A 27,667-nucleotide genomic window follows, 5' to 3' on the forward strand; every position below is an offset into this window, starting at 1 on the left:
TTTTGGTGAACATTCCTACCATTACATTGTTAGAGTAAACACCTAAGTGATGTGAATGTAGTTGAAACCAATCCATTTAAATAATTCTAATGAGTACTCAGGGATATTTGTAAGCTATTTCAGTTCTACTGAATAACTTCAAATATTATGATCTTGAGAGTAATGCAGATTTGAATCCCCTTGAACTCTCATATCTGTGTTCTGTTGTAGGTTGGAAGGGGCCTAGTTTTTGGTTCTGGTCCAGATACAGCCAAAGAGTGTAATTTCCAAAAGTGTCTAAGACCCAGATTTTAAAAGGATTTAGGCATTTCTCTACTTAGTATTACAATTCTTCATGGACTTAGAAGCCTACATCTCATTGAAAGTCAATGGGATTTAGGCTCCTAAATCAATTAGCACTTTTGAAAACTATCCAAAATCTCATGTAAACACCTATTCTCTTAGGATTTCCCCCATTCTAGCTGGGGGAAATCTTGCAACATTCATGTCACAGTTTCAGGATTAACTGCACCTTTGATCTCCCTCCTTGATGGCATCCACTTAAGGTCAGACTTCCCAGCACTCACCTCTCTTGGGGCGGAGAACTGGCCTTTCTCCCTTTAGACAGCGGGGTTTAGGCTTGCAGTCCCTCTGCACCTTCCTGTGGGTTTCCCAACAGATCTGAGCAGGTTACAGAACCTGTCATTAACTTTTTCTCCAGAGACTAGAACACTGTACACCGGTTTACCAACCAGCCTTCACAAAGCTGCATTTATTCTTAGGGCAAAAGCATTACAGAGAATATCTATAAAACCCATTAAAGAACCTACACGCATGCTAAATGCTTACCAGAGGTTACCCCCAACCCCAACATAAGGCTCTGGCAGGCATCAGTCTTTCAAATCCCACAACTGGCTTTGCCCCCTTGGTTCCAAGTTCATGTCAGTTTTTAAATCGGGAACCAGATACCGACTGATACCGACCGGTCAGTTCAGCTGTTTCTTTATACAGCTCTTGTGCCTTTGATCTCCAGTCTCCAGGAACAGGTCATTGGTCAATCAGTCAATGGCCCTCTCAGGCTGTAGCTTCAAAAGGCTGTTTTTTGCGCAACCAGGGTTGTGTAATTTGCATTAATCACTCCTTGGGGATTCCTCAGTTATTGTCTCAAAAATCCATGCCTGTCTGGCATATTTGAAGGAGTTTGAACTCCTTATACTTCCCAGGTCTCACATCTGTCACAATTAGGGTGACCAGATAGCAAGTGTGAAAAATCAGGACAAAGATTGGGGGGGTGATAGGTGCCTATATAAGACAAAGCCCCAAATATCAGGACTGTCCCTACAAAATCAGGACATCTGGTCACCCTAGTTACAATCAGCTGATCTTACAAGGTTTCTGCCATTTAGGATCAAAATCTTGCAAAGAGAGCTTGCAGTATTTTGTTGTTGTCAAATTTAAACCTGAAGCCTATCCCTTTCAAGTTCAGATTCGACAGCCAAATCTTGCAAGCTATTTTTGACAGAAACAGAGGTGAAAGTAAGCCAGTCCGGTCTGGTGTACCGGCAAGAGCCAATAAGCCGTGCCAGACTGGACCGGCTTCCACGATGGTGATTTAAAGGGCCCAGGGCTCCAGTCGCTGCGGGGAGCCCCGGGCCCTTTAAATCTCTGCTGGGGCTCCGGCAGCCAGGCTTGGGCAGGGATTTAAAGGGTCCGGAGCTCCGTGAGATTTAAAGGGCCCGGGGCTCCCCGCAGTGACTGGAGCCGTTGGCCCTTTAAAGGAGCTCTGCTCCTTTAATTTGTCCCGGGGCTCCCAGCCGCCTCTCTGTAGCTGGTAGCTCCGGGGTGATTTAAAGGCCTTTGGGCTCCCAGCCGCAGCCGGCGCCCCAGGGCCTTTAAATCTTGAACGGCCCCACCTCTTCCCCTTGAGGCCATGCCCCCGCTCAGGGCTCCGGCGTACCGGTAAGTCCTTTACTTTACTTTCACCCCTGGACAGAAACCTTGTAAAATCAACTGATGTTTTGGCCCTTGAACAGTCTTCTAAACGGAATCGTGCTCCAAGCAATGCTACTTGGTCAATCCCTGAGCTCAACAAACATTTTCAGTTAGTTTTCACTCCTTCAAGATTAAATGCATAGTTTGTGTCCATCAGATATGATGAAGACAAAACTTAAAATGAAACCATTGAGCGGTGAGCTTTGAGCATGGGTTTGCGAGTTTTTACAAAGGCCTACCATGTGACTAACCGGGACTAGTTTTGTTAAAAAAAAAAAAAAAAAAGCTAGATGTTCAGTCTTAAAAATAAAAAAATCTGTTTGTCCAGAAACAGCCCGCACTGAAGGTTTAGCCAAAAGGCTTGTAGACCTGAATGACTTACACCAGCAGTTTCCACACTCAACCACAAAGTGAGCTAAGCTATCTTGTTTTTTGCATGCTTTCACATTCTCTTGGAGAAGGATCTTCCAATTCTTGTTTTAATGACCTTTTGCTTGGAGTTGGCTTTCTTTGCTCTGTTTGGTTACTCGGCTTCCTGCTTTCCCATTGTGCCAGATGCTCTTATGTACTCGTTTTGTTTTTATTTTGTGTTCTTTATTTGCAACGGCGGTGACCTCGGGCTCTTTGTCCTTGATCTCTTCAAGTTTGCTCTGAACAAGTTTCAATGTGTTCTGGGGCAGGCAGCCTTTCTAATAAAGCACTTTATGGGACTGGTGAAGTTTGATGCAAAAAATGAGCTTACCTGTGTATAATACGAGTCAGCCAGACAGGACAGGTTTTTTTTTTTTCCGTGTAGGATATTCACACCATTTTATTTCTGGGTTCTGCCTGGTGGCAATTTCAATTTTCAGCCCAGCACTTGATAATAAAACATGGCTCATTAAATCCGACATAAGAGTTTGTCCTAAAAGTGGTTTAATAAATATGTGTGTCAAAATTTAAAGCACCACTGGCATGTTTATGCAATTTATTATGCATATATGTGCCTGGGGATCTGATACAGTTGGGGATTGTTTTTATATGTCAACGTCTGTATGAGGCAGCAGGTGAGGTGATGGTGGGGAGAGGAGTTGATTTTACTGCAGTTTTAGAACTGCCACTAGCCAAATACTATAGAACCACTAAGAGAAATTCCACTTTTAGGAATTTAAGACCCTGATCCAGCAAAACACTTAAGCATGCACATAACTTTGAGCACACAAATACTCCCACTGATTCCAGTGGGACTAATCACATGCTCAGTTAAGTACATGCTTAAGTGCTTTGCTGTGTCTGAACCTATATTGAGCAGCTTAAACAGTCAGTTATTGCAGATAATTGGCTAGATTGTGCCTCTGTCTTTGTGTAAATGGGAGACTTGGAAGACATGAAGAGTTAAGCCTCTGTGGGAAAAAAATCTGTTTCTGTTGTACATTTTAAATAAAACCAAATGACTCTGTTTCTCCCCTTGAAAGAGTTAAAAAGATCCAATGCAGAGAGCATTTTTTCAGGTTTCCTCAGCAAGACACAAGCTTTTGCAATCAGGAAATCAAGAGGCGGTCTGGCTAACTTTGTTTTTTGAAAACTGCAGCTCTTGTCAGTCTCTGAGGGCTTTTTCAAAAAGGTTTGGATGGATTACTTTTTAATTACAAATTCATTTTCTCTAGGAGGGCTGGTACTGTGGGCTGCATATTAAATGAGTTTTTAACATTTTTTGTCCCCCCCCCCCCCCCTTTTCAAATGTAGCCATTGTATTAATTTTTTTAGAAACCTGACAACTAGTCCTTGTTTTATTTCTCTCTCCTTTATGTGCTTTTGCCAAGAGGTCTTATTCTAAATTTAAACTGTGAGTGCTGTAACTTTAACTCCTTACATAGGGTAACATTTTCCAAAGTACTTAAGTGACTTGGAAAGTCAATGGGATTTAGGTTCCTATTTTGAAAATGGTGCCTGAGGCTCCTAATTCACATGGATCCTTTTCAAATCTGTTTACCCATGGTCTCTCTCTCTCACAATAGTGACAGAAAAGAGATTGAGAGATACTAGAAAGGCGATGAAGTAATTTCAGTCACAATCTTTTGTGCCAGATTTTCGAGAGCTTAACACCCAAAAACTGCCATTGTTCTCAATGGAAGCTGCTGCGGGCTGAGAACTTTTGAACGTTTGAAACTCTAACCATTTCAATGCGCTTTAAAAAAAAATCTGGCCCTCTTCTTTTAAGGAATGATTCTAATCGTGTATTTCTCTATAGCTTCTTTCTTGCTAAACATTTTCTATTGCTGTCCAACAGTTATCGAGGTGGTGTAGTTCAGGAAGAGGCTGTAATATCTCTATTTTACCATCTGAGACAAGAATGTGTCTACTTAATTGGGAGTTGCTTTTTACTGGAGTTAGTGAACAGTCTGTAATGTTAAACGAGGCCTGTCTTTCTCTCCCACCCCAACCCCCATTTCCTCCTTCTCTTCCTTTCACTGTAATGGTCCCTTCCCACCCTAAAAAAATACTGTAACCTCATTCTCACCCTTACCAACGAGTCTGTACTGCCCTGCTGCCCCCAGAAGGGGGCTATAAGTTAGTAGGCTGGAGTTCCCTGACCTAGTCTGCAAGGGCTGCTCTGGTCATGTGCTCTGCCCCATTGAGTAATGCCTTCCAAACTGTTCTACGCAGGTTGCACCCCCACTTACTCTGCCCTGGCTGGGTGTAATCTTTGGCCAGCTGACAATGTCTGGGATTGTCATAGGAGTGTAAGGGAGTAGGGCACCTCGTTCGCATTGAAATCTGAGAGGATGTGAGTGCCTAACTCCCTTAGGCTCTTTCGAAAATCTCAGTCTAAATGTCGAGGAGAAGAACAGAGGGGTTGGTGCCCCTATCAAGACACGGCCTGAGAAGAGATCACTGAAGGGCTATGACATGCGGTGCCCAAAGAAGGAGAGGATGGGTACTTTATTGTATACATTGAGGAAGTGATGTTGGCTTGGCTGGAGTGAATGACGAAGCAGATACATGTAGCTTCTTTATGAACTCACAGAGGAGCAATGTCTAAACTATTGCAGAGCATTTAGTCATCAGATGCCTTTAAACTCTATCACCCTCTTGCCCCCGCCCCCCGCATGGAAAAATACATTACACATGAGTCTCTTTAGTTATGTGCTTATATCCTGCACAGCCTTAAAGAGCTGCTGCTATTGCCTCATGGAAATCTGTTCAAAACATCTTTAATTAAAAAAAAAAAAAAAAAAAAAAAAGACTTGTAGAGCATTCTTTTTATTACCAAGTTTCTTTTCTTTCCAGGCAGCTTAACGCAAAGGGCAGATGTGATGTTCATACCCACAAACCTATCCCAGTTCACCCTGAGTCAAGGGCTTGCTATGTTGTCCAGCTGAAACTTGTGAAAAATTGTGCTTTTTTTTTTTTTAGCCCTGATTTTAGTAGCTCTTCTTCATTTCTACAGTATCATGGAGACATTTAAGAATCATGTTAGAGGTGCACGTGTATAAGGATCTCAAAGCGATTTATGAATATTAAGAGCTTGTCTACATGGCACTGGCAAAGCGCCCTAGAAGGGTGTTTTTTTTTTTTTTTTAAGCATTCTAATGTGCTGCACTTTAACAGACCCATGTAGGTCCTGCTAAAAGGTACCTATTTTGTGTTAATACGAGCTAGGTACCTTTTAGAGCAGGGGTGGGCAAACTACGGCCCGTGGACCGTTTTAAACAGGCCCACGAGCCGCACCAAGCGGTTCGGCCCCGCTCCAGCCAGGGCGCAGGGTCAGGGCCACACCAGCAGCTTCCGGAAGCCGCAGCATGGCCCCCCTCCAGCTCCTACGCGTTCCAATGGGAGCTGCAGGGGCAGTGCTTGCGGACGGGGCAGCGTGCAGAGCCGCCTGGCCGTACCTCCATGTAGGAGCTGGAGAAGGGACATGCCGCTGCTTCCGGGAGCTGCTTGAAGTAAGCGCCACTCGGAGCCTGCACCCCCTGATCCCCCTCCTGCTCTCCAAACCCTTTAATCCAAGACTGGACCACCCTCCTACACCCCAAACCTCTCATCCCCAGCCCCACCCCAGAGCCCGCAACCCCAGCCAGAACCTGTACCCCTTCCCTCATCCTTGCCCCAGCCCTGATCCCCCACCTGCTGTCCGAACCCCTCGGTCCCCAGCCCAGATCACCTGCCTATACCCCAAAGTCCTCATCTCCACCCCCACCCCAGAGCCCACACCCCCTCCAACACCCAACCCCAATTTTGTGAGCATTCATGGGCCGCCATACACTTTCTATTCCCTGATGTGGCCCTCGGGCCAAAAAGTTTGCCCACCGCTGTTTTAGAGCGTGCCAGCAGTGTCTACATGGGGCAATTAGAGTGCAGCACATTAGTGTGCTTTACCAATTACATCCCTCTGGTGCACTTTGCTGGCCCCATGTAGACAAGTCCTAAGTGTCTCTCTCTGCTGCTGTGAGGTAGCTTAATACAGCTGAATCTCACTAACTTGTATAAATTAGCCAAATACATCTTGTAATCAGCACACCCCACATGCCTGTTTCTCCCAGTGTTGCTGACTCTTGTGATTTTTGTCACACATCTTGCAATATTTGTTTTTTTAAGTCCCAGCTCCTGTCATCACAGGATTATATAAAAATCTCCGCTTTCATATAGAAAAACAAAGTAAGATCCAAATGCTCGTGGCTGAGGAGAAAAGGTGGAAATGGGGATTCTAATCAGAAAGCAAATCAATGGAATCCACAATTTCATATATATAACATTTAAAACCTTATGATTTTTAAGCCATTCTCATGATTTTTGGGGGCCCTGCCTCATGGTTTTTGAAGACTTGAGGTTGGCAATACTGCCTCTCCACTTATAAGCAAAAATTTAATAGCAGAAAGCAAGGTCTCTTATTACAAAAATTACATTACTTCAGCAAAATGTACTTTTATTTATAGCGCTTAACACAGTAAACTGGAGTAAAACAAGTGATGAACTACATTTTCCCCTTGCTAGTGCCAACTAAACAAAGGCATGACACTGTTTTGCCTGTTACTTTTAAGGGGATTATGTCTGAGGCCTGACAAATTTAATATTATTCCCTTTTTAAAAGTTTCTTTATGTTCCTTCCTGCTTCAGCTAGCACATGCAAGATTTTATAGTTAAGCTAATTTAGCATATGGGACCTGTCATGCACAGTACAGAGTGACTGTCGGACTGGCTCAGCGGGCTAGAATTTTGGTTCCACACTACTCCCTCTGTCTGTATTGTGCTGCGGGTGCACTATGTAAAGTCTCATTCAAGTCACCAGACGTCCCAGTATTAGGGGCTCTGTCTTATATATGCAACTATTGCCCCCCGCCCTCTCCCCCAAAAGTGTCCTGATTTTTCACACTTGATATCTGGTCACCCGACTTCACATCCATTTATTGCTTGGGTTGATAAAGGTCTGGGATTGTTCTTCAGGGAGTCTATTTAGCCCATAGTAGGAGCTAGAGCATATTGTCTTTGTAAAACACCCGTCCCTTTCTGGCCAATGACCTAACAGCTGTGAAATACTGTTTAGTGTGTATATATACCGCTGCTCTGCTGTGCTCAGGTCTTTGTGACGGTTGCCCTCTAGTGACTGGCTTAGAGATCTTTTTAAAGCCCAATATTGTATTAATTGCCTATAACAGAGAGTTAGCTCAAGTGGTAGAAGCCTGTGTTTTGGGAGCAAAAGGACCTGAATGGAAATAATAGATGACAGTGAGCTGTATATTTTCATCACCTATTACTGACTGGCCCTAGAGAGGGAGAGAACTCTTGCGAAATCTGGGCTCCAAAAAAGTTGAAGCGTCTCTTCGCCACCTGATCTCTCTATTGTTTGGAAGTAAATATACAAGATGATTATTCATGCAGGGTTACCTGTTTCTGGTCTTTACTTTGATTGCTACTTGTGATACAAGTAACACGCTTCAGTGATTAGACACTTGTCTCCCATCTCCATTCTCCCAGGTTCTAATTGACTGGATTAACGATGTCCTGGTGGAAGAGAGAATCATCGTTAAGCAGCTTGAAGAGGACCTTTATGATGGGCAAGTGCTGCAGAAGCTTTTGGGTGAGTTGAAGCTACAGAAGCGGGGCTTTGCAAAGAAGTCAGCCCCTCTGGTTTGATGGCTAGTTGCCCCCCCCCCCCCCCCCCCCCGACTAGCTATCTGCAGCTTTGGTAAAGTTAAATATTCAGCCCATCCACTTTAGCCATCAGGCACAGCATCCGCCTGTCCTATCTTTCTGCCCATCTGTTCTGTTCATGTGACCAGGTAAGGGATTGGAATAAACGAGAATCCTGCTCCCCGGAATGGGTGATTCATGCTGATGTCTAAACTCCGCTCACCCAGGAGAACATCCCAGATAGATGAAATGGGGGGTAAGGAGACGTGCTAATCTTGGTCAATCAAAGTGAAATTGGCCTAATGTTAGATCTAGTGTGTCTGCTTTTGAAAGTCTTTGGGCTGAGAGCAATCCATTTAATAAATTATAATGGTTCATCTTTCAGGTCAGAGTGGATGCTTTTTCAAAAATTAACTTTATACAATGTGGCATGACTTACACGTGTCTTGGGTTTGGGGGAGAGAGGATCTTCAGTCAATCAGTGGATTAAGTGATAGTGTAGACAAAGCCTTAGAGCTTCAAGTAGTAGAAGATCGGAGACATGCTAGAGAAACAGGCTCATAGTTTCCTTAATTCTCGTGACCCGCAGATTGAGAGCGACTACCCATGGACCATTGTCAGTGATCTGGAGGGGCTGGAGTGAGGGGTTTCAATTATGCTAATTTAATTAGCCTTTATGGATGCTGCTTGCTGAATTTCCCCCACGTGCCACTTGGAGCCCCACAGTGTTCCGGTAAATGGTCACAAAATCTTTTAAACATTGATTAACAATAATGGCTTTATTGTGCAATGAAAACTCCTCAAAACACAGCTTGAAGGAGCTCAATAAAACAGGAGGAGAGCTTTTAAAATAAATTTTAAATGATTTATTTTGGAAGTTTTAACAAATTTACAGATCCTTGCCTTGTAAATGTCAGAAACAAAACGAACATTACAACAGTTAGCTTTTGTGTAAAGAGATATTATCCAGGAATATAGTCACCAGCTTTTTCTATATAACCGGGCGTTACCATATCACAGATTGACCATCATTACAATACCTGTGTTTCTAGTGACTTTATGAAATGGAGTGAAATCTCTATGCACATGTAGTTAACAGACCAGGTATCTCTCTCAAATGTTAATATTAAAAAAAAATAAAAATTGGATAGTTGTACTAGGGGCTTTTTTTCTTTTTGCAGGTGAACTTTGAGTACTAAATAAAAAGTAACCCAATATCTATCTGTCCTCTGTCTATTTTGCTGGGTACGTAATCGGTGTGTCAGTTTTTCCATAACCACAACCTCATATACAATTTTTTGAACCATTCCTCAATGGTTGGTCTATTTTTATTTTTCCAATGAGAGGCTACCAATAGCCAAGCAGCTACTAGCAGATGAGAGATTAATTCTTCATTTCCTTTCAGGGGTGCTGAGAGCCATAGAACCAAACTGTAAACCCTGTACATGATGGAAACCACTTCAAGCCAGGGGGTGTGGCAGCACCCCTAGTTCCAGCACCAATGTTTGTGTGACCATTTCCCCTAAGAAGCTCTAGGAGGATTACCAAAGGATCCATTTGGAAATAAATATCCAACCATTTGTGATATTTGGTTACAAATTGCATCCCAATATTCTCTAATGACTGGACATGTCCACCATATATGCATGAAATCTCCTTTTTCGCCACAGTTTCTCCAACATTTCCCCCGATTCAATCTCTCTCTATTTTTTGACTTGGCCTAAGTGTGTGTATGGTTGAGGCCGTTGAAACAGTATTTTAAAGAATTTTTCTTTTTTTAGTGCTACAGACTGAGGTTGCTGGTTCTCTTTTCCACATCAAACCCTATTCCTCTGGAGTAAAATTTGTCTATCCACATCCTTTTCCCAGCGTGTCATATATGGACACTTTTTTTTTTTTTTTTTTTTTTTTTTTGTGAGGAACATTGTCTGCAAAGATTAATATAAAATAGTTATAATTTTTTTTGTTTCCTAATTGACCAGACTCCATTGCTTCTATTAAAGATAGCTTTCTGTAATCAACTTTTCTAGAGCACCAAGAAGCAGAATGCCTGACTTAAAATGGAGGAGCTTTAAACACTGGCTGGTGAGGCTATGACTGAAGGTGGGGATATCCCTTAGCTGAAAGTATTGGCACAAACGCGAATGGCTAGGGATCGGTGGTTGCATTCAATAGACTATATTGTTTCTATAGAATTCCTTCCTAGCCAATGGCCCTCAGCCACAGCAATTTAGAATAACAAGTATTCAGACATGTCAGTATAAATCAAAAGTTTTGGCAGGGCTCCCTCCATGTTGGGTGCCCCAGCCAGCCATTTTTAATTGAGGTGCTCCTTCCTACAAAGTGTGCTGCTTGGGCAGCACTTCAGAATAATTGTGGTGTGCTGCCCATTCTCTAGGAGTCAGTTTCAGCATGCTGGGGAGCTGGCGCCGGTCAACGGTGAGAAACTGGGAATTCTCTGCTTATGGGAATTCCTGGTGTCTGGCTCCCAACTAGCTGCAAGGGATAATAAAAGGGCAGAAATAAGGTCTCTGCTTTCCCTTACACACGTTGTGGCTTCAGCAAGTGGCAGTATACTAAATAATCTGACGTGGGTGTTCATCATAGGGAGAGTTTATACAAATCAGTGACCTTCTATTGAGGGCACAGTAGCACAACTCTGCAGACACTTAGGCCAGGTCTACATTATGAACTTACATCGGTATAACTGTCGCTCAGGGGCGTGAAAAATCCACACTTTCGGGCGATGTAGTGATACCGACCTAATCCCCGGCGTAGACAGCGCTATGTCGATGGGAGAAGCTACCGCCTCTCTGAGGTGGATTAACTATGCCGATGCTCTTCACTGAAGTGTGACAGCAACGCGACTGCACTGCTGCAGCACTGTACGTGTAGACAAGCCCTTAGACATGTGCTTAACTTTAGGCATGTGCATAGCTTTGTTGAACTCAGTGGGAAGTCTTGTCAGTAAAATTAGGCATGTACGAGTTTGCAGGATCCTTGCCGGGTTGCCTTTCCCCCCATCTTCTGCCATGCAGGCCTGCCTCTTCTTCACAGGAGAACCACGGTCATCACAACTGGGCTCCATCTCGTGCTCTAGACAAGGCTTCTTGACTGCTTTGGCCATAGCCATTGCATTGTTGAGGCTAAATGTCTTCTTGTACTAGTGACGCAGCAAGAGGCAATGAAGTATGTGGTGCTGGAAGGGCTTCTTTTGCTTGGGATCTCACAATATGTGAGCAAAGTTGACCCTTCATTTCACCTTTTGCATGCACAAGAGGCTCATAAAGTAGGTTCCTTTACCCCCGTGCACTGCTTGATTGTTGTTGTTCCATTCATGTGAAAGCTGCTCTGAGATTTAATAACGGAATTCAGATTCCTTAGAAGACGTATGACTGGTGAAAATCAGGAACTTGTCATCTGGAGAATTCTGAAGCCACCCAGAGTGGCAGATTAGCCAATGGGTGACAGACTTATTTAGAGGCTGTGCCTCCTTTGCAGAATTTGATCAAGATGATAAGTAGTGCCACTGGGATGCCATGATATACATAGTGTCAGCATGAAAGATTAGCAAAATCCCTATTTGCTGGGCTGTCAGTACACCCAATCCCTAACTTGTGCACTAAAAGGTGATCAATAACAATGAGGTGTATGACAAAAAATTCACTTCTATTGGATGTAAGGCTTCCTCCCCCCTAAAAACATGTTCTAGCTGGGTATCAAGTGAAGTAAAGGCTCTGGGCTTCCACCCCCAAGAGCGTAGTGAGCTGGCCATTCTTCCCCGGGCCTGAGGAAGAGAAGAGGAGGTACCTTTTGCTGTACAGCTTATCGGAGGACAACTTGGTCTCTTTGCCTTGCCCCCACCAGTTTGAGGAAGAGTAGATAGAGGCAGCTCAACTCCAAGTTCATTGGCTTGACGGGGAGAGGGTTTAGGGGAAAGGAGAAACTCTAGTGTGTGGTTCTGGGGGACTAGTTCAAACGAACTATTGAGGAATCCCAAATTTTAGGAATATCTGTGATTTTTACCAAAACTTGCTGTGCCTTGTCCACTGTAAAATAAATTAAATAAATTTAATAAAACCCCCCACAAAAAACCAACCAACCAATCAAGTTAGGCCTTGTCTATATGAGAAAGTTATATCAGTTTAATATAAATCTATTTTTAAACCAACTTAGTTAAACCAGTATAAACCACTGTGGCTACATCTATACTACAGGGGGGGTCGATTTAAGATACGCAAATTCAGCTACGCGAATAGCGTAGCTGAATTCGACGTATCGCAGCCGACTTACCCCGCTGTAGGGACGGCGGCAAAATCGACCTCTGCGGCTTCCCGTCGACGGCGCTTACTCCCACCTCCGCTGGTGGAGTAAGAGCGTCGATTCGGGGATCAATTGTCGCGTGGGACGCGATAAATCGATCCCCGAGAGGTCGATTTCTACCACCGATTCAGGCGGGTAGTGTAGACCCAGCCTGTGTAAATGCTTACTTTGGTTTAAGAGTTGGCCTACTTAGGTTATGTATACACTATCAATTATGTTGGTATAACTTGTGTCACTCAGGGGTGAGAATAAGCCACCTCCCCCCCCCCCCCCCCAAGCGACACAAGTTACATCGACCTAAGCGCCGGTGAGGACAGTGCTATGTCGGTGGAGCTTCTCCCATTGACATAGCTACTGCTGCTCGTTGCAAGTGGATTAATTAAGTCAATGGAGAGCTCTCTCCCATTGGCTTAGTGCAGCTACACTAGAGAACTCACAATGGTGCAGCTGCATCAGTACAGCTGAACTGCTGTAAGCTCTCGAGTGTAGCCATAGCCTTAGATTTAGCTTAAACTGACTCTTAGGGCAGGTCTTCACTACGGGGGGGTCGATTTAAGATACGCACATTCAGATTCGACGTATCGCAGCCGACTTACCCCGCTGTAGGGACGGTGGCAAAATTGACCTCTGCGGCTTCCCGTCGACTGCGCTTACTCCCACTTCTGCTGGTGGAGTAAGAGCGTCGATTCGGGGATCGATTGTCACGTCCCGACGGGATGCGATAAATCGATCCCCGAGAGGTCGATTTCTACCCGCCGATTCAGGCGGGTAGTGTAGACCTAGCCTAAATTGACTTCAGCTAAACTGAAATAACTCAGGTTTCAACCAAAATAAGAGTGTCCACACGGCGTTTGCACTAGTTTAAAAAAATCAGACCTTTAGTCAAAGTGGTGCAACTTTCTTGTGCAGACAAGGCCTTATTGTGTTGAACTCATTTAACTATAGGGGAGGAAAAAGGAAGGTACAATGGCTAAATTTTTGTTCTACCCTTGTGAAAATTATGTAACACTTCAAAAATACTACCAACCAAGGATCTCTGTGTCTTACCAAACACTGAAGTTACTGGAAAACATCACTGTGAAGTTTGGAAGGTAAATATTCCCATTTCACAGGTGGGTTACTTGTCCAAGCTGACAGATCTAGGGATTAGAACCCAGGAGTCCGGTGCTCTTCCCTATGCTTGTCTAACAAGTTCTCCTTTGCTTGTTTGTTTGTATGCAGAAAAGCTGGCTGACCGTAAACTGAATGTGGCAGAAGTGACACAGTCTGAAATTGGTCAGAAACAAAAGCTGCAGACAGTTCTGGAAGCTGTCCATGATTTACTCCGACCCCATGGGTGGACAATCAAGTGGAATGTTGACTGTAAGTGCCATGTGCAAAAAAAGTCTGTTTCGAAGTGAGACTGTGTCATGTTCATGGATGCAGAGGAAATTTATTTTCTGCTGCCCATTTCAGAAATGCAGCATCCATCCTTGTAACCAATAACTTGATCACATATTTTGTGATGCAATGTTTTTACAGACTATTAATAGTAATGTGTATGTGTAGGCCGTATACATAGCATGAAAAGGTTGGGGTTATACCATATATCCTCCTACCTCTATGGTTCTGGTTCAAACTCCTTCAGATGAGGAGGGATATGTCATAAATGGACTTCTTGAAGTGTGTCATTTCTTTAAGCATATATTATCATTAAAACATTGTTTTGCTGAATCTCTATAGATCTGAGAAACTTGGTAGCCTCTCAAGATAGAGACTTGAGAGCTTGGACCCCATTCATTCATTCTAGGATGTCCTGTTTAGAGACAAAAACAATGAGGAGTCCTTGTGGCACCATGTGAGACTAACACATTTATTTGGGCATAAGCTTCCGTGGGCTAAAACCCACTTTATCAGATGCATGGAATGGAAAATACAGTAGAGAGATATAAATACACAGCATATGAAAAGATGCAAAAACTACAAAAACTAATTTCCCCCCTGCTGATACTCGCACCTTCTTATCAACTGTTTGAAATGGGCCACCTTGATTACACTGAACTCATTAACACTACAAAAGTGTTTTTTCCTCCCTTCTTGTCAACTGTTGAGACTAGCCCACTTCAACCTTAATTGAATTGGCTTATTAGCACGGACCCCCCACTTGGTAAAGCAACAAGGACTACTCATTGTTTTTCCTGATACAGACTAACACGGCTACCGCTCTGAAACCTGTTTAGAGACACTATTTCTGATGGAGTAAGCAGAAAGAACATCCCTTTAAAGTGCTTTATCTACAAAAGAATTTATGATGTGTTTCCACCCAGGGAGTGAACCCTCTTAATGTGTCTTATAAGCAGGTACACCGTAGCCTGTGTAATTTTGCTACAGATGTATTCAGGGTGGGCATTTTCAAGTATAGGTCTGATTTGATACAATTGAGCATATCTGAACTTGCTCGAGGAGATGTGCTAATTCACTTTAATAGCCAATACAATTCTGTACTTCTGTGGAGACTTCTATGAATATGCACTACTTTGTTGATACAGTCAGCTCTAGTTCTGAGGCTGTGCGTACACCTAAACTACTACTGTACGTGGTTAGTACATGTAATATGCTCCCTCAGGTCCTTTACTCTTCCTTGAGGAGAGGGATGATCTGGACACTGGTCTGGTTTCAATACTTGGCTCTACTTTTGACTTGTTTTGTGTCTTTAGACAATCGGTTCCCCCCTGTTACCATATCTGTAAAGTGCGGATAATATTTATCCAGCGGACACAGATTAATTGAATTCTTAATGTTTGTAAAATTGTTTTGAGATCATTATGTGACAGGACTAAAGTGTTGCCTTGCTAACCAATACAGTTTTTCAACCTTTTTTCCCACCCCTCAAAAGGCTGGTTATTTAAAATCTGTTTTCGACTTGTGTTTTTTATTTCAGCAATCCATGGCAAGAATCTAATTTCCATTCTCCACCTTCTGGTAGCTTTGGCTATGCATTTCCGGGCTCCCATTCGACTTCCTGAGCACGTTTCTGTGCAAGTGGTAGTTGTAAGGGTAAGTATGAACTCCTAAGTATAGTTGTGTCATAATGGCTGCCATCCATCACCCTGATCACTCGGCTTATATGCTGCAACCCCTCCCCCACCATCTTTGTCTTCGTTATTTAGCTAATCCCTCCCCTGTGGTATTCAGGAGGCCGGAGTGGATGATCACAGTGTTCCCTTCTGGCCTTGGAATCTATGAATCTTGCAATCTTTTATGATGTGTTCACAAGGTACCTAGAACAATATATCCCTAATAATGGTCAGGGCCTCCAGTTGCTAATGCTAATGTCATACAAAAAAATTAATAGTGTATAATGGAATTTGCATGTCAGAGAGCTCCATTTGTTGGCTTTTTACTAAAGGTAAATCATTGTTACCTCCTGCTCATTGAAGAGGGAACCATTCAAACAGAAACAACACCAGGATCTGGGGAGAGGTTTAGAATCTCATTTTTGGAAGCCCGTTGTGTTTCCCAGGGGCCAGTTCATCATGTCGGTTGTGACATTCTGTTTCCTTTGGTTCTGCATTTTGACCTTGATCATGGTCATTCACAGCTCTGTTCCTCTGTTTGCTGTGCTCGATTAGGGAGATGGGGTTAGACCGAAGGAACCCTGACTTCTAATCTCCTGCTCTAGACATTGTAACGATCCTTTCTGTCTTTGCTGCCTGGTCCTGGCTTTTTTGCCCATTTCTCTTGGTCCACAAAGAGCATTTTTCTACTTGCAGGGCATTCTCACTCTTGTTTTCTGTCTCAATTTACATCATAACTCATTCACTCTTCCCAGGCCATGTGGTTCTCTCAGGCCAATGAAGCTGCAAAAGCCTCAAAATGGGACCAGGCTTCCTGAACAACTATTGTCTGACCAGTCCAAGCCTTCTGACTGGCTGCTTTCTCATGTTCTGCTTTAAATGTTCAGTGTGATGGCCCATGCGGTTGTCATGTATGCCCAGCTGCCAGCATTGACCGTAGATTTGGCACTAGCAGCTTTAAATTGATTTAGGCCGGGTCTCCTTGACAGATTTTTTTGTCAGAATAGCAATATTGGTAAGAGGTGTGAAAAAACCATACCTCCTAGCCAACATGGCTATGCTGGCACAACCTCCGATGTAGACACAGCTATGCTGACAGAAGAGGGCTTCTGTCAACATCGCTAATGTCCTTTGGGGAGGTGGTGCTGCTGTGCTGGCAGAAAAATGCCTTGTGTCAGCATAAGCTGCGTCTTCATTAGGAGGCTCTGCCAATAGAGCTATACTGGGAAAGCATTTGTGGTGTAGACAAGGTCTCACTTAAACTGGCTCACCATTTCCAATATAGAAAAGTCCTAACAAACAATAGGAGGGAGAAATGCAGGAATGGTGAGGGTAGCATGATAAGATGATGAGGTTACATAGACAGGGTTAATTCACAACTTGATGATTCAGTTCCATTTAATTATTACTTTTTTAACCTCTGCCTGTTTCCATGGTGTTATTAATTTAATAACCTGCCAGCTTCTACTTTTTAAAAAATCCTATATGTATTTCCAGTTTTTTTTTTTTTTTTTTAATTCTGCTGTAAGTTAGCTTCTTTTCTTTTTTCTTTTCTTTATTGCTATATTTGCTGTTTTCTTCAATGGTGTGTTCTTTTTTCAGTTTTTTATTTAATAACATTTTTTACAAAAGCTAAATAATTCCAGCCATAGGGTTTGGACTTCTCTGGGTAAATGTAGTCATTGGTGCTTGGTGTCCTAGGGATGTGGGATCCCTTATAGAAGTGCTTTGCATTGTTTAAGGCTAAATGTGTGAGTGGGGTGGATTAGAATAGAATTCCTGGCATTTACACTGTTGGTTCAGAAGTCTGCAAGGTAGACCTGCAGTAGCTTCCCTAGGGAGAGAGCGTGGTCAAATGTATAAAGCATGGGACTAGGATTCAGGAAACTGGGTTCTGTTCCTGGCTTTTGCTATGTGACTTTGGGCCTCATTATTTGTTTCCTGAGATGCTGAACACTCACAGCTACAACTGAGGTCAGTGCCTCTGAAATTCCTGCCTTAACTTCCTTATTTCTCAATGTCCCCAGCTTTTAGATGGGGATAATATATCCACATTGATGAAGCACTTTGATCTATGGGTGAAAACGCTACAATAGTGCTAAGTATTATTAACAAATAACCTGGTAGCCACTCAGTGATCTAGTAGGTCTTTTCCTTCTTTGGTTTCTATGAGCCTACTCAATAAAATAAAACAAATTTATCATAGCATCATGCTGCAGGTGAGAGGAAGTAGTCTATGTAGGTCCTGAAAGATGTAATGCCCTTTCTACCATTTCTTTAAAACATTGATTTGGATTTGAGGAGAAAGGCTAATGCTTTCCCGTGCTGTCTGGATTCAATTATTCAGTTAAAGGTGGGGACATGTAGGATCTGGAAAAACTGTGCAATTTGATCTGGGTTTATACCTCGTAGTCTTTTGAGTGCATGCTGCACAGTATATGCAGAATGCAAGTTTATGTTTAAAAGAGGTCTTTCTGCTTTCTCTCTCTTTGCAGGAAGAACTATAATCTCTGTACCACACATAGCAAGAAATATATTTCACATAACAGAGAGATTAGTACAGCATAAACATACACTTGCTACTTAATAACTGTATTATGACAGACTCCACAAGATGGCAGTGTGTTTAACTTCAGGGTGGGTTGTTGCAAAATCAGTATTAATTGCCTCTTGAAATTGACCAGTGGTATTATTTTGTTTCTTTTTTAAATGCTTTGCATATGAAATATAAACTGTTTTTAGCATGACAATCTGACTTTTACAGTTACTCATGAAGTCTTGAGCTCAAGTTAACTTGTTGTTTTGTACGACTCTATAAGTAGCTGCCTCGGGTACTGAGTTAGCTGGGCTAAAGTTGCACCTGCAGAACAGCTTTAATATATGAGTTGTTCAGCACTCTCCCCCTCAAAAAGAGGAAACCCTTGATGTACCTGCCTAAAGCAGAGAACTGAAAATCCTGAGGCTTTGCTCCCAGCTGACTTCCCCCTCCTGAGTTTTAACTTTCATTTGAAAGATAAATTCACATCAGTTCATTTTTTATAATAGAGAAATATTTTAAATCAGGGGACTATAGAAAGACTTATTCATAAATCATCATAATGGCAGAGTTTAAGTCCACTATGCATAGTTTCTGTGGGATTATATTCAAGGCTTACCTAGATGGAGTCCATCTCTCTCCTAGTCCACTTAATGTCACAAATGTGCAGCACATCTGGCCTCAGTGCTACTAAAAGGTTTTTGGGGGGTATATCTGAGAGAATCCTCCAACAGCTGGAGTCCCAAGTCAGAGGCCAGAGGTGAGGAAGGTATGTGGTGTTCGTGGAAAAATAAGTCTATTCCATGATTGCAGTGTAAAGGGGCAGGGCCAAACCTTGATCACTTGTGCCTGGGCTGGCCGGGTCCATGGGACTAGGTGCCAAGACTGCTGTAGGACCTGCACGCTCAGCTCCTAAAAATCAGCACTTTTTCCTCCAGTGACTATTTCCAGCCAACCCAGGAGCAGGATTCACTTCTGTTCTTCCTTTTTAACATTTAAGACCCATTATTCACCGGCTTTACTTTCTGAATTCATTCACTCACAGCTATTGCTTCCTGCCTCTGGGCTGTAAGGTGGCGGGAGGCTGCAGAAGCCCATCTAGGAAGCCGAGCAGAGGAACGATGGGCTGGAAACAAGGCAGCAGTTGCTTAGCACTCAGTGTTGGCACTCACTCAGACTTCCTTATTTGTCCATCCCTGTGATCATGGTCATCCCATCTTACGTTATTAGACCACCCAGGCAGTAATCCTTTGGCCACCTGATGGGTGCAGAATCAGATGTGTTCATGAGATGGATTTGGTGCGTTCTTAAGACACAGTGGGACAGATGCCCTGAGTACAGTACAGGGCCAGGCCCTGGAGAGGAGACAGGACAGCAGAATGTCAGGAGATAACAGCTGCTTCCAACATTGCTCCAGGCCATGCTCGCTGGTTCCCTAGAAACAGCAAAACTGTCCTTGTTTTGTGAAGACGGGGTGACAGGAAGGAATTCCTGCAATGGTTCTTGGGTTAAACGAAATGCTTCAGAGAGGGATGCCTCTTTTCGGTGCTGTTCTCGTTAACAACCATTTCTTGTTGATGTTTGTGGTTCAACTGTCAAGAATGAATGAGAGAGTTACCGAAATATCGGGTCCATCTAGCTGAGAGCTAATAACAGCCAGACAGGGATAAGGAAGAGTTGCTTTATTCTGCAGAAGAAAGGAGAGCTTTGCACCTTAGTACAAAAACTCTGTCTTACACACATTTTACAGATCCTTTATACACATTCAGACAAAGGTCCTTGCAGTGTTAACACTTGATTGGTGGTTGTCAGACCTGTGCTTTTGCTATCTGGTCAGTGAAAACCGGCTTGGGACCAGCTCCAACTACCTTAAGGCCTTGAAGGGAAGACAGCTGAAAAGTTCAGGCTACTGTGTACTTGAAGTGTCTGCTTCCCCCTAATGGCCACTGGTTAACATAAAGGCTGCTCTTTTAAGGGGGGGGTCACTAGTAACTTTTACAAGAGGGCATGGGAGGAATAGGAGGGTTTCCTGCCTGCCTTGGATACCAGAACTAGAGCTAGTCCTGAAGCAGCAGTCCAAGTTACCCAAGTCATAAGTCAATTTGACAAGACTCGCTTGGAAGTCAGCTGCTGGGATCTGAGCTCTTTAAGACAGCATCTAAAGCTGTGAGAGAAAGAAGAGGAAAAAAATTATCTTCCTTCAGAGGGGAAATGATGAATCCCTTAATTTTGTAGGGTACCTATGTAGTCAGTGGAAGGGCAAGTTATGAATGTAAGTAAGTAAGTAAAAAACTGGCTCTGCATTGAGTTAGAAAACTGCCATACGGGAGGACCCAATTACAGCAATGAAATGTGTTCCCAAGGCTCCAACATGGCACAGGGACATGCTTAAAGCACAGCTTGGTCTCGTCTACAGCATAAAGGCCATGGTTGAACAGAGTCTGGGGAAACCTGTTTTGTAACTGGGTCTCACCACGCACTAGCTCTCTGTAGGGCAGAGCAGATCATAGGCATGCAGAAAATCATCCTGAAAAGTCCAGTAAAAGGAAAATAACTTCCATTATAAAATAGCCAGTCTTCTCTCCCCCCCCCTCCCCCCCCGCCCACACACACACACAATTCCTCGGTGAATTTGTTACTCCTGAAAGAGAGAGACTAACTCAACCACATTTAGATTCCTGTGCTGGGCAAGCTTCCCTCACACACTAATAGCTCTGCCAGTGCTCCTCAACCCTGACCTCTGGTAACAACCCTTGTTATCCCAGCCCCAGACTGCTCTGGGGTCTGCCAATTCATTTAAACCATTCGTTGATGTTTGTGTCATGAACAAATATCCACTGGGGACTTCAGATGGGATTGACAAACTCTCTCTCTAATTTGTGATCCAGGCAGAATTTAGACTCCTGTCGCCTGAGGAGACTTGCTAGTGAATTTATAGGCTGCAGATATATGCCTCCTAAGCATTCATTTGGCTGTCAGTCTGATAAATGCCACTGTGCTAAATCGTAACCCCCTGTGTCAATTGCCTTGCCCCATCTCTAAGGAAACTTATTTTTAAAAGCTAGATAAAATGTGTGCACTCCTTTGGGATGCTAATGAGAGAGGGATGCTGCAGAACTCTTATGAACTCCTCCATTACAGTTCCACTTTCTGACTTTTATATCTTGGTTTCCAGAAACGGGAAGGCCTTCTCCAGACGGCTCACGTTACAGAGGAGCTCACAACCACGACAGAGTAAGTAGAAAATCCTTATCCATCTGACAGAGGGGAGTGGGAGTGTGAGTGTGTGTGGGGGATAGGGGTGGGGAGGAGCGGAGTGTAGGGGGTATGTGTGGTGTATCATTACTCAAAATGAAAGGGCCTAAAACTTCTGTTTAACAGATTAACTGACTCTGTGAAACCCTTAATGCACAACTTTTTTTCATGCAGAAGCCACTTTATTGCTGGAAATACATTGCAAAGGAAAAATATTTCTCCTTAATAAACGATTTTAGCTTTACCCTAATATGTCATTGATGATCTTTGCGCAACAATTTTTGCTGTCTCCTTTACCCCTCTGTATAATCCATTTTTGTCCATCCTTATTGCACCACACTTTTAAAGGAGCAGTATAGGGAATTTGGGGAGGATCAGCACGATGCTTCCTTGGGACACCTCCTCAGAATTAACTAACTGCTTTCACACAAAAATTGAGTGTGGGAAGGATCTGTAAGTTTTCCCCATCCTCGTGCTGCACAGTGGGAGCCCAGCAGCATAGTCCTTTTAATCTTTGCAGTTGATCTACGTCGCTTTCTGTTTTTACAGTTCTCCCAAAGGAAAAGGGATAGAAATGCACTTTGGCTAAAAATGAAAGCGCAGACTCTCCATCATGGGGCCTAAAGGCAGTGTTAACAAGGGGCTTACATGAGCCCTTTCCAGCTCATCAGTGTCTAGGCTCCCTGTAGGGATGTCTCAACCTTTTATCATTTTGTAGCTAAGTGGACTACCAGGTGGTTTGCTCCGTGGGGGTCCTTTTGGATGAAACCTTCAGAAATGAGGGCACAGCTTTTCTGTGTAGATATTAAAGCTCTTATGGTCCTTTTAAGGGGAATGGAGGTTTGCCATGGTGTCTTTGGCCAAATTACTCTCCTTCCTCCAGCTTGTGCAGTGTGCTTGGCAGTCCTCTTTCTCAGAGGTGGCTGCGGTTCTGTGGTGCTGGATGTAGTTTGTAAAGTGTTTTGTTTTAGGGGAAAAGGTGCTAGTGTGTGTGTGTGTGTGTAATTAAGTGTGTATTTTTATATGGTGTAGATCTAAATAAATAAGACACCTATCTAAAATCTTAAGTGCTCTGATACGAGTTAGAAATACAACCCTCCCTCCCCCCGAAACCTAACCCCAAAACAGCCAACAAAACTAAACCCTGTACAGAACTCCCACAAAACTCTTCTATACATATAGATGGGCCAGATTCTAAGCTTATGTAAATCTGCATAGCTCCACTGACTGCACCAGCTGAGGACTTGATTCATGTGTAGTATGTGCCTGTTATTTCCATAACACAAATATGCAAACCATATATAAGCTATATATATTTCTCTAAATAAAACTGTGATATATCTAACCATGGCAATGCTTATTCTGAACTGTGTAATGTAATCTATTATTTAAATGTATACACGGATTTGGTATATAATAATATAAATTGATATATTGATTCATTCACCCTTAGACTTGGAAAAGTAATAATTACGCTTTTTGCATCATTGGGCCTCATTGATCTCGGTGTAACTCCACTGACATCAGTGGAGTTACACCCAGGATAAATTTGGCCCATTCTCTTCCTCCAGCATGTTGGGTCTGATACTGTGGGGTGCTGAGACTTGTACCTCAGTGGGGGTTGAGGGTCCTTAGCACCGCACAGGATCAGGTCCATTTAGCCCAGGGTCTTTTAGTTGAAGGTAATGATTTATGAACTAAATGTATGTTTTCTCATTTTCTCACTTGCAGGATGATGATGGGACGATTTGGTAAGTAACACATTAACCTTTGGAAGTTGCCCCTTCAAACACACTGACAAAGCATCTCTGTGTTTTTTATAAGTGTGTCTTGGGTAGCCCAGGACAGTGGAGCAGGCAAGTGCACAGGGCAGGAGCACGTGGCTGGGACAGCTCTGTTACTGGCTGTGGGGAGTCCTGCCTGAAGCGCCAGGGAGGAGTGGGGAATGGAGCACAAGGAACAGCTACCAAAAGAGCCAGAACTACTACTTGGAGTGATGTCCCCGTGGGTGCTCCATTGTAGATGCAGCAACGCCTTTGCGTCTGGAGTCGGAGATCTTCAATAGCAGTGCCCATCAGACCACAGATGCGCACCTCTCCTCCCCCGCGCTGTGCAGTCTGACCACCCACGGTTCATTCTCTACCACCTGTGGTCTGGAACAAAACAGTTAGCAGAGCCTACTTCGTAATTTAGCTAGTCTCTTACCTGTTTTTCCCTCTCATAGTTAGTTAGCTCCTTCATTTTCTTTTCTTCTCCTTCATCCTTAAAAAAAATAAAAACAGGTAATTAGTTTTTTGTTTTCCCTAATTCCTGTCAGGGATGCTACTCCCTCGCCCTTAAGCCTGGCTCCTCTAGGTTTAAGGGGGGCCACTTACTTTTATAATGGACGGCCACACACAGTATGTCCATTGCCTGGAAGAGGGACACCTTTCCCAGAAGTGTTCCCACTGTCTGGGTTTAAAGCCAAGAACAAGGAAAGAGGAACCTTAAACTCAAACTATCCCTCGTGGAAAAATCCCTGCAACCAGCATCGAACACTGGTTCTTACTCCTCACTGGAGAGACTCTCACGCCTCTGTAAGGTTGTCCCTCACACCCCTCCCGTGAGTAAGGGAAGATCATCCTCTGACTGGGCTGATACTAAGAAGAGAGTGGTCCCTCCCTCAGCTCCTGAGGTGCAAACCGTAGGAATGCCATCCCCGGCTAGATCCATGGTGCTAACGGCTTCTGACAAGAGGCACAAAGCTGCTCCTACGCTACATCTACACTACAGCCAGGATCGACACTCTGAGATCAATCTAGTGAAGACCCACCAAATCGACAGTAGACGAGAAGAGTAAGGTAAGTTGACGGGAGAGTTTCTCCTGTCGACCCCCCCTGGTGCAGACCCCCCCGGTAACTCGACCTAAGGTATGTCAACTCCAGCCACGTTATTCACGTAGCTGGAGTTGCATAGCGTAGGTTGACTTACCACGGCAGTGTAGACATACCTCAGCCCCTGAGAGTAAGTCTAATGACCGGGCCAGGACGAAATATCAGCTATCAGCGCCACCTCCTGTTGTGGGCGACTGAAGAGAGCCCTTTACCTCCACCGTGGCTCTGGGTCCATTTCTGGTGTCGATGACGCTGTCGGCACCACCATTGGCACCAGCAAAACAGCTAGCTCCAGGGAAGCCCTTGGCTCCGACGCTGTGCACAGCACCGAAGCTCTCGGCTCTGAGAGAGACTCTGGTAGGGTTGCATACTCCTACTAAAGCAGTGGTTCTCAAACTTTTGTACTGGTGACCCCTTTCACATCGCAAGTCTCTGAATGCAACCCCCCCATTATAAATTCAAAACACTTTTAAATATATTCAACAACATTATAAATGTTGGCGGCAACGTGGGGTATGGGGTGGAGGCTGACAGCTCGTGAGCCCCCATGTAATAACCTCCCGACCCCCTGAGGGGTCCCAACCCCCCCAGTTTGAGAACCCCCATAATAAAGCAATGGCTCCAAAAAGCTCTCTGGCACCACCTGCTGACTCTTTTCCATATCACACCTCAGCACTGTGCTCAACACAGGCACTGACCAGAGATCACCCTTAGGAGTTCATACAGCTGTCAAGCCTCACTATATCTGACACTCCAGATTCTCCACTCCTCAGACAGGAGGTGTCCCAAGTATCACCCATTTCTCAAGCGACACACTCTTCACGCTCTCCCACAAGGACAGCATCTCCTGATGTCGAGGAGGACGTGGGTGATTATCAAGACTCTCTTGTCCCATCAACATCAGGGCAATTGACATCAACTTATCAGCCTTACCCTGCCGCAATTCAGGACATCCAGCCTTTTCAGGGGCCTCCATGGATGCAACCATATATTCCCTTTCCCCCTAATTGGCCATATTGAGACCCCTGGGCACAATTCAGTAATCCTCCACCGTTGCAAACATGCTGACCTCCATCCATCCCCTCCTCAACAATCTCTTTAACTCCAGAACCACATCCTCCACAATGCCACCACTGGAGGAGGAACTGGAAGGACAGCAGGATGAGGCGGTACCTCCGGTCCTCCCATTTTCTTCATCTTCACCTGATGAAGCCGTCATGCCACCACCTCCCACAGTGATGGATGATTTTCGTCTCTTTCAGGAGTTGTTTCGTAGAGTGGCTGACTCCCTAAATATCTCACTTGAGGAGGTCAAGGAACAACAACATGAGCCAAGTGACATTCTCCATATCTTTTCAACAACAAAAATTGCACTACCTATTAATGGTGCACTATTTGAACCTGCAAACCTTCTTTAGCAGACTCCAACCTCTATCCCCGCTACATGCAAACGGGCAGATAGGAAATATTATGTACCTGCAAAAAAATGTGGAGTTTTTATTTTCACATCCTGCCCCGAATTCTCGCGTGGTGAATACGGTGCAGGAGAAGGGCTATCAATGCCAATCCCAATCCGGTCATCCTGACCGAGACTGGAAACATTTAGATCTCTTGGGCAGAAAATGCTATTAATCTGCTACCCTCCAGTTTCGAATTTCCAACTACGAGGCCCTTATGGCCAAATATCATTATAAAATTTATTCAAAGCTGGAGGAATTTTGCCAGGATCTGCCAGAGGAAAAAAGGGAACAATTCCTGCCCCTCATTTTGGAAGGTCACTTAATAGCCCGCATGACCCTGCAGGCCTCCCTGGACTCAGCTGATACAGCTGCTGCTACTGCGGTAGTAATGCGATGTGCATCATGGTTGCACCTTTCAGGATTCTCTAAGGAGGTGCAATATACAGTCAAGGATCTCCCATTCGAGGGACAAAAACTATTTTCTGAGCGCACGAACAACTCCTTACACTCATTGAAAGATCCCAAGCCACTCTAAAATCCCTCGGTATATACACGCCACAGCCAGAACAAAGATCGGGAAAATATCCGCTCCCTCCACAATCTCGCCCTCAGCCATACTACCCACAGCGGCAGTTTGACAACCAACGGGTGCAGACAATCGCCTGCATGGGGGACATTGTCCCAAACAACCTCTAATAAGCAGGAAATTTGAAGGTGTTGTTGAGGTCCAGAGAACTTCCTGCCTGCTCCAGTTGCCCCTACCATCTGTACCGCCATCTACACACCAACAGTTTGGCAACCGCCTAGCTCAATTTTTACCATCTTGGATGCTCATTACCTTGGACAGATGGGTCCTGGAAATAAAGGAAGGTTACTCCATCCCCTTCCTAGCTATACCATCCCGCCAACTCCCTTCCCCCTTCAGGGACCTCTCTCACAAGCCCATTCTGGCGTGGGAGGTGAGATGACATCTTCAACTGGAAGCCATAGAACTGGTCTCTCCACAACACAGAGGATGTTACTCTCACAACTTCCTGGTACAAAAGAAGTCTGGTGGTTGACGCCCCTTCCTAGACCTTCTCAATCTTAACAAGTTTGTCAAATTACAACATTTCAAGATGGTCACCCTATAAACCATCATCCCAGCACTGGAACAGGGGGATTGGTTCATGGCCTTCAACCTACAGGACGCGTACTTTCATATTGCAGTACACCCTGCTCACAGACGTTTCCTACAATTCATCATCAGCCACGGTCACTACCAGTATAGGGTACTACCCTTCGGACTATCCACAGCTCGTGCCTTTTTTCCGAAGTGCTTGCAGTGGTCATGGCCTTCCTCTGCAAACAAGGCATCGCCATTTCCCCGTATCTAGATGAGTGCCTTCTGAAAGTGCCATATGAGAGCGAAGTGCTCCTAGCAGTCCACGCTACAATGACCCTCTTTACAAAACTGGGCCTCCTTATTAATTTCGAAAAGTCCACACTAACCCCAGTGCAAACGCTGGAATTCATTGGCGCTCTATTCGATGCCAAGTGGGCAAGAGTGTTTTTACCACCTCACAAGTTCACAGTGATAACACAACTACTCTCAACCACCCGAGCATGCCCCCAAATCCCAGCAAGTACATGCCTCAAACTTCTGGGACCTATAGCTTCCGCTACATTTGTGGTCAAACACGTGAGGCTGAACATGCGGTGTCTTCAGGGCTGGCTCCATACAGTATATCTTCCTCACAAGCACAGCATGCAAAAACTCCTGTCCATGCCAACCCAGGTCAAGGACTCACTGCTGTGATAGACATGCCCTGACAATGTTTGTGCTGGGGTCCCTTTTCTTCAATCTCAACCTGCCATACTTACCACTGATGCCTCCCTCCTCAGCTGGGGAGTGAATCTATGCAAGCACACTATACAGGGCAGATGGATGCTCACTGAGTCCACCTTTCACATCAATCTCCTGGAACTGAGGACAGTCCGCAATGCCTGCCAACATTTCCTACCACTCCTCAGAAACCGGACTGTTCGAGTAATGATGGACAACCTTGCTTGTATGTATTACATCAACAGGCAAGGAGGTGC

At 44.3% G+C, this 27,667-nt stretch overlaps 1 protein-coding gene across 4 annotated transcripts in view; it reads left to right on the forward strand.

The window, feature by feature from the left end:
* The window catches only part of PARVB (parvin beta), a 109,434-nt gene that overhangs the window by 56,797 nt on the left and 24,970 nt on the right, over window positions 1–27,667 (forward strand). For all 4 annotated transcript variants that reach the window (XM_054037905.1, XM_054037923.1, XM_054037913.1 and 1 more), the window contains exons 4-8: window positions 7,927–8,029; window positions 13,627–13,767; window positions 15,326–15,441; window positions 21,173–21,231; window positions 22,984–23,003. In XM_054037905.1, coding sequence (XP_053893880.1) covers window positions 7,927–8,029; window positions 13,627–13,767; window positions 15,326–15,441; window positions 21,173–21,231; window positions 22,984–23,003 — 439 coding nt within the window. The remainder of the gene's footprint in view (window positions 1–7,926; window positions 8,030–13,626; window positions 13,768–15,325; window positions 15,442–21,172; window positions 21,232–22,983; window positions 23,004–27,667) is intronic.

Source organism: Malaclemys terrapin, chromosome 1, assembly GCF_027887155.1.
Source record: "Malaclemys terrapin pileata isolate rMalTer1 chromosome 1, rMalTer1.hap1, whole genome shotgun sequence".
In the NCBI taxonomy this organism is placed as follows: Eukaryota; Metazoa; Chordata; order Testudines; family Emydidae; genus Malaclemys; species Malaclemys terrapin.